General features: G+C 59.2%; 1 protein-coding gene across 1 annotated transcript; it reads right to left on the reverse strand.

Moving 5' to 3' along the window:
• Positions 1-3,912: 3,912 nt before the first annotated feature.
• DUSP7 (dual specificity phosphatase 7) lies at positions 3,913-11,546 on the reverse strand. Its single transcript, XM_019022959.3, has 3 exons — positions 10,825-11,546; positions 8,924-9,358; positions 3,913-6,107 (listed from the first exon to the last, which is right to left on the reverse strand). The coding sequence occupies exons 1-3, from the start codon at positions 11,339-11,341 to the stop codon at positions 5,800-5,802; spliced, it is 1,260 nt and encodes a 419-aa protein (XP_018878504.2). The 5' UTR covers positions 11,342-11,546; the 3' UTR covers positions 3,913-5,799.
• Between the last annotated feature and the right edge of the window lie 6,576 nt (positions 11,547-18,122).

Consider the following 18,122-nt stretch of genomic DNA (forward strand, 5'->3'; position numbering starts at 1 on the left):
TGGCTCTCCCTGGGCGCCTAGCATGTGATGGCACAATGAGGGTGAGGCAAGCTTCCCTCCGGGGAGGTGAGTGGGGGCTCGGGGTCCCATGGGCCCACGCATGCCCGGGCTAAGCTTAATCCTTCTGCGAGGCACAGCGGCTGGCTTTCAGGCTGTGGACGTGGCATCAGACAAGCTGGGACCCTCTGTTCACACCACGGGTCTTGATTCTCATGGGGCCCAAGTCCTGCTGGTCTGCAGATGTGTCCTTCCCACACCCTCTCCAGCACTCCTGACCCACCCTCGACTACTGTCCTGGCCTCCTCCCTGTCCCCTGGCCTGCGCGCTTGCCTTTCAGGCCGCTCTCACTCACCAACTAGATCTTCACTGTGACAGCCAGACCCCATCAGCCCTGTGCCTGATGCCCTCTAGGGGCTCCCCTGTCCCCTAAAGAGGCTCCTCCCTGGCCCATGACGCCCTGTGGAAAGGCACTGCAGCTTCTCCTCTGCCTGCAGCCCTGAGGCCAGAGGAGGAGTTGAAGGCATGGAGGGAGGCGTGTGGAGACCCCACACATGCACGGAAGCTACACAGCAGACAATGGCCCCTGGAGGTGTGCAATAGGACAGCCCTGGGAAGGGGGCTGGCTGCCTGGGCAAAGAGAGGTTCTAGCAAGGGGCCGGAGTCTGTGTGACGGTCACCTGTGGGGGCTCATCTGACCCAGCCAGAGACAATGGGGCCAAGGCCTCTAAGAGTTGCTAATGATAGTCTTTAATGACCATGCCTGGAAAGGGATGACTTCACCCAGGACACACCCTGATGAGAGGAGGCTACAGTCACAGGCAGGCGGCTCCTCCATTGCTATGAGACCTGCATGGGCTTGTCGTCTAGTCAGAGGATGGCAAAGCTGTGTGTGTGTGTGTGTGTGTGTGTGTGTGTGTGTGTGTGTGTGTGTCTGGTCCCTCACAGAGCCAGGGCCTAGTGAAAAGCCTCAGGGCAGCAGGGTGGGGGGCCCAGCTTCTACCTTGCCTCACTCTATGACACCCCTCTGCAAACCTCACCTTCCCCATCAGCACAGGGCTGGGAAGCAGAGTGATTCCGAGCCTTCCCAGGGCTCTCAGGTCGGCTGGGTCTCAGGAGTCGGGTGAGAGCACTGTGTCCTGGTGGGGCCCAAAGAAAGCAGGGGAAAAGATGTCAAGGATCAGAACCTGAACACCCTACATCAGGGCACCCAGAGGTTAACATGCTACTGTGCTCCCTACAGAGAAAGCTGGCTCCCATATCAGGCCCTCTGGCTTCTGCCAAGGATCTGGGGGTAGGTGTTGGTGTCCCAGACACATCCATTCTGACACAGAGGGAGGTACAGTGCAGTCATGGTGTTGGCCCAGGTGCACAGCACATGGGCAGTAGCAGGGAGGGACAGGCTCCAGTGCAGGCTTGCCACCTACCCCCACCCTGGTCCATTCATGAGGAATGACTTTCCTCTGGGGAGGGGCCCTGTGGGGGTGGCAGGCAGAGCAGGGCCCTCTCCTGAGGGCTCCCTCTGCCCCCAGGCTCAGAGCGGGACCACCCTAGGGAAATGTTCATCTCTCCTGCCGTCTTGTCGGAACCCCTTCAAGGTCATCGCTCCACAGCGCTCCAAGTGCTTCCTCGTATCCAGCCTTAGTCAGTCCTCATGTTGCACTTGATTCATTTATCAGAGGACAAGTTGAGGGCCCCATTATCCTGCCACCCAGTGTGACATCACCGAGCTTCCCTCGGGCATGTTCCCTCCCTGGGACTGCCCAGCCGGCACAGGAAATGGCTGCTGGATGAATGTGCAAGTGAGTAAGTGTCTTGGATCCTCCTCCCATGGGAACACTAAGCGGCTAAGGAGTGGACCAGCTCCCCGGGGTCCAGGCTGAAACGGAGGCAGAAACAGGGACCAAGGAGGCAAACAGGCTCAAGAGAGCAACAGGACTGGGGACAGAGATAAAGCAGGCGCACCCCCAGAGAGCCAAGTGTCCAAGAGCTCAGGACGGCTGCACTGAGGGCCTCAGCCACAGATGGCCTGAAGCAAGCAGGGCCCGCAGGGGAGAGCATGGCAGAAACGGGGTGGGATAGGAGGAGCTCAGGACACGGGGCCATGAGATGGGAGCCCAAAACCCGGGGGTGGGGGACCACAGTCCAGTAAGCGTGGCCCGGCCCAAGGTCACAGAGCAAGGACCCAGGGCCCCAGCCTCTCAGCCATGACCTGGCCCTCTGTCCCCCAGCAGGGCCCAGTGCTGAGGTAGGAATTTCTACAGGTAAGGAGGACACAGACGGTCAGAGAGACCACTGGCCCCAGAGTGCACAGGGGTAAGTGGCGGGGCTGGCCCTCTTCAGGCACTCCCAGTCCTCCGTCTGAAGAGCCGGCTCAGGAGGCGGCTGCCACTCCCACCCCCACCCCGTCCTGTGCTTGGGCACGCTGGCACTGCCAGGCACTTACTCGGTTTGTCGAGGGCCCAGCCCCCAGCCCAGCACCCGCGGGCTTCCCCAGGCCTGGGCGAGGGCAGCAGGAGGGAACAAAGGCCCAGTCTCTGCCTGCTCAGGCCCCCACCCCCTTTGCCTGCCCCTGGCACAGAAGGAACAGGGCCCTGAGGGAGCCCAGGAGCAACAGCAGCACCGCCCCCTTGTCGAGGATGCAGCAAGAAGCCTTCTCCCACCCACAGAGGCCTGCCGGCTGAGTGGCAGGATTCTTCCACGCTCCACATGGGAGTGTTAGGGGGTAGAACTGAGGGACTGCAGTCACACAGCTGAGATTTGCACCCAGGCCCCACAGTGGGCAGAACCTGCCCTCTACCCCTCTCCACAGGCTGCGCATGATGGTTGTGACTGTATTCTGGTGCAGACTAACTGAAGAGCAGAGATGAGGGAGAGAAGAGAAGGAGAGCCTGGGCACCCCAACAGAGCAAGTCCCAGGCTGAGCCGCCCTCACCCTCTCGGCCTTACCTACCTACCTTCCACCTGGGTCCAGCTCAGTGCTGATCACACAGTTTGCTGAAGGGATAGAGCTGGGGAATGTCAGAAATGGGGAAACTGAGTCAGCTTCCAGGCCTCTTAAGTCCTTGACTGGGGCTCACCTGATCCAGCCAGAGGCAAGGGAGACCTAAGCCACTCTGGAGCCTCCATTTCCTGATCTGTAACTCGGGGCTTGTTGTCCACTGGGGCCTCACTTCCCCAGACTGTGGCCCCCATCCTTCTCCAGACCTCCTCCCTGCTCTAGCCCAGGGCCTCGCTTAGACCCCCACCCCCAGGGGAGCCTGGACAGAGGCCCATGCCCACCCTTCCTTGTACACACCTGAGCACGGCTGATTCCTCCCTGTGAGCCCAGGCCAATAATGTGCTCGTCATGCCACAAAGCTGAAAAGCACTCAGGAACCAGGTGCAATCGGCCTAAGGGACCTGTCCAAGGCCACCCAGCCCTTAAGAAGCAAAGAAGGGCTGACCTGTCACTACCCACTGACATCCCAGGACCTGCAGGGGCAGGGTTAAATGCACATTCCCCTCTCACCCACACAGCAGCAAGAGAAAGAGTTAGGGTCCTGGGGGCTGCAACCTGGGCAATGCCTAAGCAGACAGCCTCGGACAATGAAGGGCGAGTCAGGACTCAGTTGTGTGAACTTTGTATATACAACCTCTCCAAGCCTTGATTTCAGCAGAAGCCCACAGAGAAAGCCCTGATGCCCCTGCCTGCCAGTGCCTAAGGGCTGGGGAAATGCCACCTGCCCCAGCTTCATCCAGAAACTGTGGCTGCTCCCTCCCATCTGCGGGGCACCTTGATTAGTCTAAGCAAGTGGCCAGCAGACCCCAAGCAGAACCAGGCCAGTGCCTCACACAGAGCAGGCACTAGGATGCCTGTCGACAGCACTCCTTCCCCTCCTTCCCAGGCCCCAAGCCCTTATCGGACACGACTCATTTTAAAGAAAAAATAATATTTATTTGCAATATAAACAAAGTCCCGTTGTTGGTTCGGGATATATATATATGTATGTGTGTGTATATATATATGTAGGGTCACAAATCTTCCTTCATAAGATCATAAAGCAAAACTGGCCACCTTCTGGCATACCCTCATTTACACAAATCTGGTACATCTTTCTGGGTTTTCTTTTTAAAAATAAAAGAGAGAAAAAGAGAACCATGTACAGCATGGAAGCTTGTTGTCAATTTCTCGACTGTGGCAAGATTTTAATCTGCTGCCCTAAAGAATCCCTGAAAGCCACCCCCGTGAGGTAAGAAGCAGTGGGGCAGAGTTTTTCTGTGGCCTCACTCACATGCTGAGTGCTGCTCCGTCAGGGACCCTGGCCTGACCCCTCTGCCTGCCCCAGGCCCCCATGCAGTCCTGACACCTGGTGGAACTGAGGCTGGAGAAGGAACAAAACTGGAGGAAGATAACGGAATCCGTGGCTTCGTTCTGTGGAGGCAGGGGGAAGTGAACAGAGCCTTACCCCCCTTCTGCTGGTCCATCCTTGCCCCACTTGCCCCCGCTCTAGGGTTGAAATGGGTGCAAGTCTCCTGGCAGTAGAAGGCATGGGCAAGATGAGGGCAGGGCAAGCTTCCAAGGGGACAAGGGGGCTGGGAGTGGCCAGACCAAAGCGACAGCTAGGGAGAAGGAAGAACCTGGAGGTCAGGCTGGGCCCCACCACCTAAGGTCTCCCCAGCCACTGGGCCTCCACTCCCAGTTACAACAAGAGAGAGGAAAGGAAGAGAGAGGGAGGGGGGGAGAGAGAAAGAGAGAGAGAGAGAAAGAGAGAGAGGGAGAGGAAGAGAGAGAGACAGACAGACAGACAGAAGTAGTGGCTAAGTATATAAAAGGGCTCAGAGCCCAGGCCTTCTTAGGGGCTGAGCCCAGAGGGCTAATGCTACTGCCTGGCAGCCCCCTGCGGCCCACCTCCTGGGGGACAGCGGCAGGGCCCCAGGTTCCCCACCTTCTGCCTCAGGGAGGTCTGCAGGGACCACCAGAGGGATGGATGAGACGGCAGCAAATGCAAAGACCACCATCCAGCGCACCAATCACAACTTGCAGCAGTCATCACAGGCGAATGCAGGGCTAAGTCAGACTGGGCCAAGGGTGGGAGGCGGCATGACTGGGGGTCCCAATACCTGAAGAGCAGTAAGCCACCCCTTCAAGAAGGGCCCGCTGAGGAAACAGAGGCTTCACACATGTGCAAAACGCATTTGGTCAAGGTCAACATGGGGTCTGTCTTTTCCATTAAAAAACAAAAACAAAAACAAACACGATACTTGCTTTTTGAAATTGAACGAAAACCAAAACTGATAACATTTCTCTCTCTTGCAGGATCAGGAAAGGGATGAAATACTGGGTTATACAATCCACTGTTGCATGTAGCCTGAAAATAACACTTTTTGTTTAAAAAAAAAAAAAAAAGAAAGAAAAATCAAGAAGAGCTCAAACACTCTTTGTGCTCCAGGGAGCTTGGATTTACCTGCCAAAAGTAAAAAGTAAACTCAGGTCCGTGGATGTGTCTTTAAAAAACAGCCAAACTGGCTGGGCCGTCAGCAGAAAGGAGCGTCCTGGACAGGATGAGGCCCTGGTGGACGCCCAAAGCCACATGTCCAAGAGCCGAGGCCTCTCCAGCAAGCCCTGCAGTGGGTGACCTTGCCTGCGGGCCCTGCCCCCAAGGATGGTGAGGGGCGCTCCGACACCGATCAGCCTGGGCCTCTGGGCACAGGTGACATCTGGGGGTTCCTCAGGCCAGAAGTGGCGGGCTTGGGCTCTCCCACCTAGCCCTGTGGAGAGCCGAGCAGGGGCCTGGTGCCATGCCCCCCATGCACCAGGCCTCACGTGGACTCCAGCGTATTGAGTGGGAACAGGTTGTGGTTGGTGGGCGTGGAAAAGTAGAGCTGCTCACTCGACGCGTGGTTGTCGCACGGGCTGCTTAGCCCCAGCGTCCGCTCAAAGTCCAGCAGCTGCCCCATGAAGTTGAAGTTGGGCGAGATGTTGGACTTTTTCCTCTTGACAAAGTCATAGGCGTCGTTGAGTGACAGGTTCATCTTCTGCATCAGATAGGCCACAGTGACCGTCACTGAGCGGCTGATGCCTGCCAGGCAGTGCACCAGGACACCACACTTCTTGGAGCGGGCTTCGTCTGAAACACATTGGCATGGGTCAGGGAGGTGCCTCCTTCAAGGAGCCTTCCCACATGGGTGGGCAGGTGGGGCTGGGGCACAGAGGGCAGCATGGTCGCTGGCTGGTCTTGCCCGACCCCGAGGGACCTGGCCAAGCCCAGTGTGGGTAGGGCAGCAACTTGGAATGGAGGTCAACAGCACTGCTGTGGAGAGGGCTCTGCACACTTTAGCCCCAAGGCACTGGACACCCGTGTCTGTTTCCTCATCTATAAAATGGGCCTATTTATGCACAGTGGTCTCATAAGGACCTGAGCCAAGTGAGGGGTCAACAAACATGAACTACTGTAATGCCTGTGATCATGGCTAGTCCTACCACTGCCATGTACGTTAACGACTGCTGTCACGGGTGTCACCTGCATCCTCTTGGGTCATCTGCACCATGGCCAGTAAGCCCATTTTATCAACGAGGAAACAGACACAGAGACAAAGTGGCAAGCCCAAGGCCACACAGAAGCTCCTCCTAGCTCAGCGCCCGCTGCTGCCAGGCCATGACCTGGGACTGGGGGCTGGGCTGGTTCTCTTGGAGCCGCTCCCATGGGTTGTCCCTGAGAGTCTTCTAGGAAAGTGGCCTGAAGGAGGCTCCTCTGGAAGGAAGTAGGTGGCCTGGCCCTGCATTTCACTCTGCTGTCTGCCCAGCTAGTCCCCAAGGCCTTAACTCCAGCTCCTAAGACACAGGGACTGGGATGATGGCCACACTATCACTTGTGATGGGGCTTCATAAGTGAGGTGTGCTTAAATGGGCCCCACCCCTGCCACTTGCTAGACCTTCCTCAGCAGGCCCATGTGTCAGTGATATCTCCTACCACAGCTGACTGGATGGGGCCAACCTTCCCGTCCCCTTTCCCCTCCAACCCTCCCAGCTTCCCCCAGTGCCACCCTCAGACTCCTCTGTCTGACACATAGAAGCTCAATAAATACTGGCTGAGCTACTGAACAACTCAGTCCTGTAATCTCTCCTGGACCCTGGGGCAGCTGCCTCTCTGTGTGCCACAGCTGTGCCAGGGACATAGATTCACAAGAGGCAGCCATGGGGTCCTTGATGTCCCCACCACCCTGACTCTGAACCCTCCAGGAGCCAGGCACACAGCTAGCACGCAATCAATGCCTTCCTACAAGATGACACATGGGTTCACCCACTGTTCTTCGTTGCCTTTGTCCTGACAGAGCTTCCTCTCCCATCCCCTCCCAACCAAGGAGTAAAGCATACAGTAGGTGCTTCCTGCAGACTCAGGGACTGACAGGGGGCCCCATGGCTAAGGCACTGGGGCAGGATCATCTGGCAAGGAGACAGACATTGCAGCTTCATGAGGAGCTGTGTGGTCTGACCTCGAGATTGGGGGTGGGAGAAGGGGGTGCTGGGACCAGCCTCCAGTGGTGACACCAGGATGTGAGGAACGCCTGGCCTCCAAACCCACCTCCAGGTGATCCAAAGACAGTCTGTTTCTGCTGGCTTTATTTTTGGTCTTTTCAGGGTGTAGCTGGTGACTGATCGTGTCCCACTGACTCCTAAGGGATGCCTGGGCCTCAATTCCTTCACTTGTCAAATGAGGAAAAAGGTCCCCCTACCCAGACGGGGAGGAGCTTTCAGGAAGGATAAAGGTACCCACTAGCCAGGCCCAGCCTGGCGAAGCCTGCTTCCCTCTCTCTATTCCCCTCCCTCGTTGGGGGAGTTCAAATGCTGAGGCAGCACCCCTAGCCCTCTTGACCCAGGGGGTGGGGGGCAGGGCTGAGAAGCTCCAGGCAGCCCCAGTTGCAGCCCCTCCCCCAGGCCTCAGCTTCCTTCCTTCCTCCCAGCCAGGCACCTACTTTTGGTTCCCAGTAAGCGGATGAGGCGGGGAAGCCTCCCACTTCCTGTTGTTAAAGCTAGCCCAGCCCAGCCGACACCAAAACGCCCTCCACTGGACACAGCCACCATCGGGAAAAGACAGCCCAGGCCACCCCCACACCTTGCCACTGGAGGCTGGGCAGAAACATTGGGTCACCAGGCTCAGAGATAGAGCGTTTACATTCATCCTGAGCCCTCGTGCCCCTTCCTTGCACCCTGGGCCAGGGGAGATGACCTGTGGTCTCAGCCTCCAGCTGGCCAAGGAGAAAGCAGTGGGGACCCGAGTCTGCTGAGGCTGGGGATACAGGGACTCGAAGGGCACTAAGCCAGACAGCAGGACACACTGCTCTGGGGAAGGCCTTTCTCCACTCCCCCACCTTCTCTTACACTCCTCCCTACACTCCAAGCAAGCCCTACAGGCTGCAGAGAGCATCTGGAGGCTGACTGAGCTAGCAGTCACCACATTTCAATAGCTGCCTGTTTGGGGTGTGCGTCTGGCTCCAGGGCTACCTTTCAGCCCTCTTAGGTCCACATTAAAGCCCAAAGAGGCACTATGACAACCCCATCCTGGAGAGACACGTGTGCTGAGGCGTGATGCGGAGCAAGTGAGACCCGTGGGAGGTCTGTGCGCTGTGATGTTTCAGCTTGCTAAGCCCGAAACAACATCTAAGCCCGGAAAACACAAGCTGGACAGCAGAGAACCCATGACATGCTGCCAGCTAGGGGGAGCTCAGGACTCAGGAGACTGCTCAGGCCCCAACAGGTAGAGGGGCCCAAGGGACTCGGTGACTCACAGCAGGCATGGGTACACCCACGGGCATACGCTGGCACACGTAGGGCACACACAGGTCTCAACAGGCCCAGAGGTACCCAGTCAGGCGGGGGCGCCACCCAGAGTCCTGCATACACCTTGATGCACCCACACCCCCCCGCCCAGCACACAGCACCTACCAATGAAGCTGATGGCCTCAGGGAAGAACTGGGAGAGGTTCTGGCTCCAGTGGTCAGAGATGGGGATCTGCTTGTAGGTGAACTCGCCGCCGTGCTCGAAGGCGTTGGGTAGGTTGGGTGTGACATTGAGGATATACTTGATGCCGTACTTGCCGAGCACGTCCAGGTTGGTGGAGTCCTTGGCGCAGCCGAGGTAGAGGTAGGGCAGGATCTGGACAGGGAAGGCTGGTTGGCTGGATGGCACAGGGCTGCCGTCCGACTCGGTGGCACTGCTGGGCAGCTCTCGGTCCGACTCGCCGTCGGAGCAGTCAGAGCTGATGCGCAGGCCCCCCAGGCCCAGCACTGAGGTGGGTGGCGAGCTGCTCGGCGAGGAAGAGCTGTCCACGTTGGTCTCGCAGTGCTCAGAGTACTCTGTCTGAAACTTGTTGAAACCACCTGTGTCCGGGGTGAGACAGGGCCTGGGTGAGAGGCTGGTGAGAGCCCAGATGGGCTGCACAAGACCAGAGATGGCCAGGACTCTGCACGCCAAACACCACAACAACCCACGGTCAGCATGGGCCATGCCAAGCATGTTACACGTGTGCCCTCTCTCGTGTTCTCTCCATCTAAACCATGACCACTTCACAGATAAGGAAACTGAGGCCCCAGAAGGTGAAGTGACGTGCCTGGACTCCAAACTGGTACCCATAACACTTCAGGGCCCCCAGCCATGGCACCAGCTTTAGGGCACTTGAGGACAGGCCCCAGCTAATTCCTCTTCTGCAGCTCCCACGCACACCTAGCACCCATGGGTGTTCAGTAACAGCTAAGTGGTAAAGAAAAGCAGACAACCCCATCTTAGCCAGCACCTCTGGGTTGGCAAACTCCTCTTATAGATGAGACCACAGGTGCCAGAGCCACATCTGGCTCAGTTAGAGGCAGAGAGGTCCTGGGCTTCCTGAATGGGAGTCTAGTGGTTGCCCAGCCCCGAAACTACAGCTGGGGGGGGTAGTGGGAAGGTACTGGCTGGCCCCTTCCCCCAGCAGGGGCAGGTTTTTGAAGGGGGTCCTGGCTCCACTTCTCTAGAACCCTCCCTTAGAACACAAGCCCCCCCGCCCCCAGCCTTGGACCTGCAGCAGGGGAGGGCCACTGGGGCGATACAGGGACAAGAGAAATGGGGAGCCCCTTGCAGCGAGGCATGGGCCCTGCGCCCGAGGGTGCCGCAGGCCTCCCCTCCCCTCCCGCCCGCCCCGCTGCCAGCAAGAGGCCATTTTGGAATGTTAATTGGAAACACCGGCCTCAGCCACTCGCCCCCCGGTGCTGCCTCTCCCTTCTGCAAGCTCCGGGGCAGCAGGCTAGGGACCTGGGGGTCCCGAGAGACCCGGGCCAGGGCAATGGAGCCTGCCCCAAGCGCCTCCTAGAGGCGGCAATTCTCCGGTGGAAGGAGCAATTCCTGGATCCAGGAGACCCCAACCCAAATGGTCTCCATGCGCTGGAGGTGAGGATGGTGCTATGAAAGGTGCCCTTCCTGATCCTGGCCTTCCAGAAACACGAATTCTAGGCTGGACTTGGGCGCCCTGCCGCTTTTAGGGTTCTGGGAGGCGGCGCCTTCCACCTCTGAGGGGCTCCACTGGAGCCCAGGCACTACTGTCGCCCCATCAACAGGAAAAAAAGGAAACCCCAGGCAGGGGAAAGTTTGTTCCACCCACTCGAATCGTGCCGAGAAAGGGGGCGCAGAGGGAGCCCCGCGCCTGCCAAACCACACAGTGGGGACCCGGCTCCAGGAGGGCGGATGCGGGCCGGGGACGACGTGGCGCCCAGAGGGGCAGGCCAAGCGCGTGGAGAGGAAAGCGCCTCCAAGGGGGGCGTCAGGGAGTCGCGGGGGGCCCCGATCCCGTAAGGCGTCTCGGTGCCGCCCTCACCTTGGAGGTAGTAGGCCTGGCAGCCGTCGTCGCGCAGCTTCTGTAGGAGCAGGCCGAGCACGGAGGCGGGAGCGCCGGGCTCGGGCTGCCACTCGGCCGTGGCCTCGTCGTAGAGCAGCACGGTGGCCGCCTTGCAGCGCGTGGCGAAGCGCTCCTTGTCGGCGTGGTTGGGGATGATGGAGCGGATGGGCAGGTTGCCCTTGCGCAGGCGGCGCAACATGAGGCCCGGGATGGCCAGGTTGATGGCCGTCTCGATGTGCGACGACTCGAAGAGCTCGTGCGGCCGGCAGTCGAGCAGCAGCAAGGACGCGCCGCCGCGCGCCTCCAGCTCCTCCTGCAGCCACTCGGCGCTCTTGCAAGGCATGGCCCCTGCCCCCGTCGCCGCGCCCGCCCCGGTGCCTGCGCCGGACCCCGACCCCGCACCGGGCTCGGACCCCGCCCGGGTGCCCCCAGCCGCCGCCGCCCCCGAAGTCGACATGTGCGCCCGCGCTGGGGGGCCGCGGAGCTGGTTTTTCATGGGGAGCGCGGGCGGCCCGGGGCCGGGGCCGGGCAGCCCTGCCCTGGGACGGCGCCCCGGCCGCGCGGGCCCCAGCCGCGTCTCCGGGCGCCCGCCTCCCGCCGAGCTGCGCGCCCGCCGCCCCGGCCTCCCGGCCTCCCGGCCTCCGTCCCGCCCGCCCGCCCGGCCCTCCGCGCGCACCGCGGCCTGACAGCCCCAATTAAACGGCGGCTCCGGCGGCCGCGCGCCGAGGCGTTCTCCGGGGGGCGGGGCCGCGGGGGCCGGCGCCCGGGCTTAAAGGCGCAGCGCCTCCACCGCCCCTCCCCACGGGGTACGCGGGAGCGCTCGCGACCCGAGCCCGAGAGACCAGCGGCGGGGCCCTCTCCCTCCGCCTCCGCACCGTTGTCTCCTGGACTAGCTCGGAGCTGACTACGATCCGCCTAGGGACCCCGGCCTAGACGCCCTCATGGGTTCACTCTGAGCGTGCCCCCAAGCTCTTCTGGACACTGCGGGAAGAGAGGCCCTGGGGGCGTCCTATGCCTGGCACCCCCACCCCACATTCACAACAGCATAGTTTTCCTGGGACGGGGCGTGGCGGGGGGGGATGGTCAAGCTGAGCAACCTCTCCTCCCGCCTGTCATCCCATTCATTTTTTCTGTCATCGAGTTCATTCAACAAATGAGAATTGAACGCCTACTACGTGCCAGGCACTGTGCTAGGCGGTCACCGTTTCAGGGGACCTCATCGTTCCCCTGACGGTCACAGGCTCCAGACCTGAGGGGGAGCGTCTCACGCCAGCAGGCCTGATGGGAAATCAGGACCCGGGCAACTGGCGGGGTAGGAAGACTCAGGGCCGTGCCACCTTCCGTGGGCAGGGGTGGAGAAATCCTGGAAAGGACCAGCTTTGGAAAGGGATCGCGAGCCCTTTAAGAAAGCTTTACAAGCGGGGTGGTGACAGGCGCCCAGTGAAGCGCCACGTGACTTTTTCCACGGGGCCGGTGGGAGGGGAATGCTCCTTTATAATCAGCTTTCCTTCCCCTGCCTCCCTCTCAACGGACCAATCAACTTCCGCGGTAGGCGGGCGCCTGCCATGCAGATGGCCAATCCTGGCCGAAAGAGGCGGTGGCGGAGGGAGGCGGGGCCCGCCGCGGTTTCCACCCAGGGCGGGGAAGTGGGCGGGGCCTCCGCCAGCCCTGTGTGTCGATTTGCAGGCAGGCGGGGCAGCGGAGGTGAATGGACCCGCAGGTAGCGCTAGAACAAAGCGGCTAGACGCAGGCGGCGCGCTTGCGTAGGACCTGCAGTGCTTTCCCTACGGAGCCAGGGTGGCAGCTTGAGGCTGGACCCTGCCGTCTATCTGGTCCATTCTTTTGCCTGGCGGGGTGCCCCTCCTTGGGGCTTAACCCCCCGACTCCGCCCGAGGCTGGTCGGCTCTGAGACACCTTGCCCCCATCCCTGACTGGGGGAGCGGTGGTGCTTGAGGGACGGCCTCTGGAACCCCGAGGATTTGAGCTTTCCGCTAACCTCTGACCAGAAGGCACGAAAAGGGGTGACTCAGGAGCAGTCCCCGCCTGTCTTTCAAGCGAGGGATAGTCTTTCGGAAGAGTTTCATCCTGGGCCACAGGGCTGTATCCCAAAGGAGCAGGGGTCTCTCCCACAGTCACACTCTCAGAGTGTGAAAGGAGAAGCAACTCTCCGCCCAAGGTTGTCCTGGGGGTCCTGGGCCTGTGGAAAGAGCTTCCAGGGCCCAAGATGCCAAGACCCAGATTCTGTCCTGCCACTTGCAGGTGTGTCCTGTGAGCTTAGTATGGTTCTTCCCTCTGGGCCTCTGTTCTCCCAGTGTAGGAGAGTGCTAGTGTGGACTGAGCCCAATCCGTCTATGAATCCATCCGGCTGGGAGGACGTGGTCTGAGGACAGGCCTCTCGGCTGGCAGGCTGGATGCTGCTTGTCAGGGATGGAGGCAGCACTCAAAAAAGAGGCCTGAGCAAACTCCCAGGGGAGGGTGAGCTGCTGAGCAGTGCACCATTCACTCAGCAAGCCTTGCTGAGGGCCTCCTGAGTACCAGCCTGCCTGGAGCCGGAGTGACAACTGTGGAGCCTCCATCCTCCACTCAGGCCTGGCTACCTCTCCCCTCTGCTCCACCATGGGGTTGGATGCCGGTCTGGGTGCTCTCCCAGGCCTACCACAGGATGAACACAGACCCCTCTTTCTCTAGGGGAGAGACTGGTCTTGGTGTTCCCTCCCCAGACGGGTCCATGGTAGCTCAAGAAGGTGTCAAGTGCCCAATAAGTCAGGGTGACATCCTTGAGGGGCAGGCCAGAGTCACATCAACAGGAGGCTCATGCTGTCCTCAAGTGAGACTGGGCGCGTGTTCCACGGCGCTGAAGCATACTCGCTTCTGAGTGCCTGGTGAGGAATGGGCCATTGCTCTCACTAGCAAGGGAACAACTGAAATGGGAGCCTCCTCTGAGCCTCCCCAGCCCCCACTACCCACGCATGAGGAAGAACTACCCTAGAGAGAGGAAAGGGGTCCCGCCATCCCTCACATTAGCCTGCAATGACTCCTGTCTCTCTCCCTTTAGACTCCTGTAGTGGGGGATACACCCTGGAGGAGAGATCTGTGAGAATGTGTGAAAAGCTCCCGCAGCAGGAGGAGAGGGCGTCCTCTAACAGGGAGGTAAAGAGAGGCAGATTTGGATGAGTGCAGGAGAAGGGGGAGCATGTGGAGAGGGGGTGACAGTGGAAGCAAAGGGTTGGCAGGAAAATTAACCAGCCCCTGATGTGCCAGCAGGACCCTGGGCCCCCACCGGGCAGGTTGGAGGAGGTTGGAGGAAAGGCCCTAAGTCTTGGTTCTCACTGTGGGGAAGAACCCTCAACCCCAGACTTACAAGGCCCAGAGCAGGGCAGGAACTCGCCTATGATCACATGGCCAGAGACCAGAGCTGTCCCTGTCCGGGGCCTTGCCTGGCAGCTGTAGGCTTCCCTCAAGGGAGAGCGTCGTTCTTGGCAGGAACCTGGTGCCCTGGGTGATTCCAAGGCCTTGGAATCATTCTTCCTCTTTAGAAATGTGGTCTTTCCTGCCTTTAGGGTTTAGGCCTTCCCTCACCTGCAGCTCCCAGGAGGGGTGTCCAGCTCACTAGGGTCTCCCTGAGGGGCAGGGTGGGGGAGTGGGAAAGAGGCTGCTGGAAAAGCTCTGTCCCTGGGGATGAGCTTGTTTCAGGAGGGAGAGGGGAAGTGCAGGTGGGACATGCTTGAACTCTCTGAGGGCTGTCCCTCCTTCCCACACAGCCCCAGGCCTTTGCACAGGTATTTCCTCTGCCTGGACAGTTTTCATCCTCAGCCTTTGCCTGCCTTCTGATCCCAGCTCAGAGTCTCTGAGCACAGAGGCCTCCTCTGATCATCCAGGCCCAGATTAGCTTCCCTGCTGCGTGCTCCAAGGACCCCGTCGCCTCCCCACCCGATCTTTGCTCTGCACCCTATCACAGTCACTGTCCACCACCCAACACCATCCACCACTACACCACACTTGTCACCCGGAACACCCAGAGGCAAGTCTGCCCTGCCTCAAGCCTGCTGCTCCTCCTGCCATCCCTTCTCATTGCGATCAGCCAACTGCCAGGCCTGAACCCACAAGGCACGTCTGGAGCTGCCTTCCCTGTCTGCACACATCCAACCTCAGAACCACACAGAGAAGGGGCCTTCCTGGCAGCACAAGGCCTCGCCATGGTGGGAATGTTTCATGGCCCTTTGCTATTCCTCTGGGAGGAGCTGAGGGTCCCTAAGAGCAGATGTGAGCTAGTGTGTACCCCCTTCCCCACAACACACACATTCATATGGCTGGTTGACCAAGGAGCTGTGTCGTCAGAACAGTTCAAGTGCCTAAGAAACAGATTTACCTTTTCCCACTACTGCCCATGGATTTCTTGCAAACGGGCCACCATGCTTCTAATGGACAGGCTGAGGTGAGGGGAGGGTCAGCTCCTTGCCCTCCTGGTCCTAAGGAGGCTGGCACAAATCTAAGCTAAGGAGGCGGCTTTCTACTATGGGTCTGTCTCACATCCCACTGTAAGGGATGAGCAAGGGCTGAGCAGTCTCTGGTGCCTGTTGCTGGAGAGTAAGCCAGCCTCTGCCCAGACCAGCTCCACCAGGCTGGAGAGGTGCTCCGATGGAGGCCTGCTGAGACCTAGACTTGGTCTGCGTGCCCTTGAACTTTGGGACAGCTTCTTCCCCAACCCTTGGTGGGGTGCCTGCCTGGGCCGCTGTTCAGACAGCAGCATCTAAGCCAGGCCAGGAGAGGACTGTGAAGGGCTGGCAACTCTTCTGCCCTGTGTAGAACTCCTGGCTGCACACATACACATATACATGTAAGGATACATAAAACACAGGCACCAACACACATAGTCCTACCCATATAACCACATATGCTCATGGGCACATAAGTGTATGTACAGAAATACACAGATAAGGACCTATACATGTGTGCAGAAATACACAATACACGTGCACACACACTCTGTTGTATGTAGATACACACGCTTCCAGACCCACATCTGGGTGCTCGCCACTCCTATTGGGGGATACCCACAGACATGTCCTCCAGAGGGGTGGTTACCAAGCTGGCGGGATGCACGGTCCTCTCCCCTCAGCCCTCTAGTCACCTAGGCTCACATTGTCCTATTGGCTGTTGCTGGTATCTCCATAGCAACAGGTTCTGGATGGAACCGGGGTCCACCCCTGCCTTTCCAGCAGGGGCCTGCCAGGCCCTGGGTAATGGCAGTGTAGTGTGGGAAAGCTGGGACAGCTCTGGGGTGGGGGAGCCACGTGCCTATTTATCTGCTCCCTCTCCTGCCCAGGTGTGCAGGGCAGACCTGGTGAGAGTGCAGGGCCTGGGGGAGCAAGTAGCCCTGGCAGAAAAGTGGGTCACACCCAGGATGATTAGAGCACAAGACATGGCAGGACGGAAGCAAGGGCCTGGGAGATCTGTGGGGAATCCCCAAGGCTGCTTGGAGAAGGCAAAGGGAAGAGGGAGGAGAGAGCCCGGCCAAGAGGGAAGCCTCCTTGTTCATTCTCAGACATTTTCTCAGCACCTGCCCCATACCAGGGAGTGTGCAGGACAGTGAAGGGGGGACTCAGATGGCACAGACCAACATAATTCTTCTCTCTCAGAGCTCCCCACCCAGCAGTGACAGGGCAAGCCCTTGGCCAGCCTCTCCACGTGGAGTCCCTGGGGTCACTCACTTGAGGGTGTACCTTTCCAATCACAGCCCAAGGGGCCAGCCCAAGGATGGAAAACAGAGGACATACATCTACTGCTCTTCCATGCTTTGTCCCTGGCAGACATTACTAGTCAACCACAGCACATTTTCTTGCTGAGCCATGCCCTGGTCTCAAAACCCTTCCAAGCAGGCATGACCAGCCGATTTTCATAGGCAAGAAAGCTAAAACCTATTTGCTTAGGTTTTAGTTCATAGCCAGACCAGCTATGCCCTCCCTGTCCCCACCGCTAGCTCAGCTCACCTTGACTTCCTCCTGCTTGCTCCCTACACTGTGCGCCAGATACAGTGCCGCTGCCTCCACATGTGTCTTCATTCCATGCCCCCACCCTCTGAAATCATCTCCAGCTTCTTAGGGGCCACAGCTTCAGGAGGCCTTCCCTGCCTCATTGCAACAGTTTGCACCTTCTCCTAATCCTTTCCTGTGGGGCCCAGCATTTTACTTCATTTTGTTTTATTTTTATTATTAGTTTTTTTGAGACAGGGTCTTGCTCTGTCATCTAGGCTGGAGTGCAGTGGTTTGGCCACAACTCACAGCAGCCTCGAACTCCTGGGCTCAAGTGATCCTCCCGCCTCAGCCTCCCAGAATGCTGCGATTACAGGTGTGAGCCACCGCACCGGGCCAAGTCCAGCATTTTCTACCCTCTACCCACTTAAGGGCACCTCAGCCTGCAGGGTCTAGGGTGGGGCTTCACCTCTGTGGCTTCTTCCCCTAGGTTAGCCTCCCTTTCATCATTGAAGTCCCATCTCCCATGAGGTAACCAAGGTCCTGGGCCCCACCCTGCCCTCCATTCCAAGCTCTCCCAGGCATGGGGCCCCCCCTCAGAGCAATGGGGATCTGCTGGGCTGGTCAGCCTAGGCAAGTGAGCATTTAAAACTCTGCTGGGAGCCAAGTTGGGACTGATGTCAAGAGGGCCTGGTTTCTGTTCCTGCAGAAAGGCCACACCCTGCTTTGTCCCCACTCCATTGCAGCCTCTTGCTTTCACATCCTCAGCCCTGTATTCACCCCGGATTCCCCAGTGGGGTGAGCAGAGCAGGACTTGTCTGGCCGTTCTACAGATAGGAAAGCTGAGGCCCAGGAAGGGAAGTGTCTTGCCCAAGGGCCTGGCTCCAGCCCCAGCCAGTTACTCACTCACCCACCAGGCCTGGGGTGAGTCATGGTGGCCCAGGTGATGGGAAGGAAACACATAAACATGGGCAAGTGGGAAGGACAGTCTGCAGGGAGGGTGGATGCCCGCCTTGGGCTCCCAGTGATGAGTTCCCACACAGGCTGTCTTAGGCTTAATGGGCTTGCACACTCCCATCTGTCTCAAAACATCTTCCCTTCTGGCCTCGAATCCAGGCTTTGCATCAGCCCTGGGAGCACTGCCAACCCATTTGACAAATGGAGAAACTGAGGCCCATGGCCACAAATCAAGCAGTGGCAGCGGGCTGGGCTCCAGACTAAAAACCTAGAGCTCCTTTCCCGCGCCCAGGGGTTCCCAGCTGGCTCTGACTGTGGCTCCAGTCTCCTCCAGGCTCAAGTACAGTC

Source organism: Gorilla gorilla, chromosome 2, assembly GCF_029281585.2.
Source record: "Gorilla gorilla gorilla isolate KB3781 chromosome 2, NHGRI_mGorGor1-v2.1_pri, whole genome shotgun sequence".
NCBI classification, from domain to species: domain Eukaryota; kingdom Metazoa; phylum Chordata; class Mammalia; order Primates; family Hominidae; genus Gorilla; species Gorilla gorilla.

What these genes read in the sequence shown, in the direction of transcription:
- DUSP7 (XM_019022959.3), bottom strand. Translation starts at nt 11,341, where the DNA reads ATGAAAAACCAGCTCCGCGGCCCCCCAGCGCGGGCGCACATGTCGACT. An exon ending in CCAGGCCTACTACCTCCAAG is followed by an intron (nt 9,359 to 10,824) that starts GTGAGGGCGGCA and finishes CCCCGGACACAG; the next exon opens with GTGGTTTCAACAAGTTTCAG. An exon ending in TGAGGCCATCAGCTTCATTG is followed by an intron (nt 6,108 to 8,923) that starts GTAGGTGCTGTG and finishes AATGTGTTTCAG; the next exon opens with ACGAAGCCCGCTCCAAGAAG.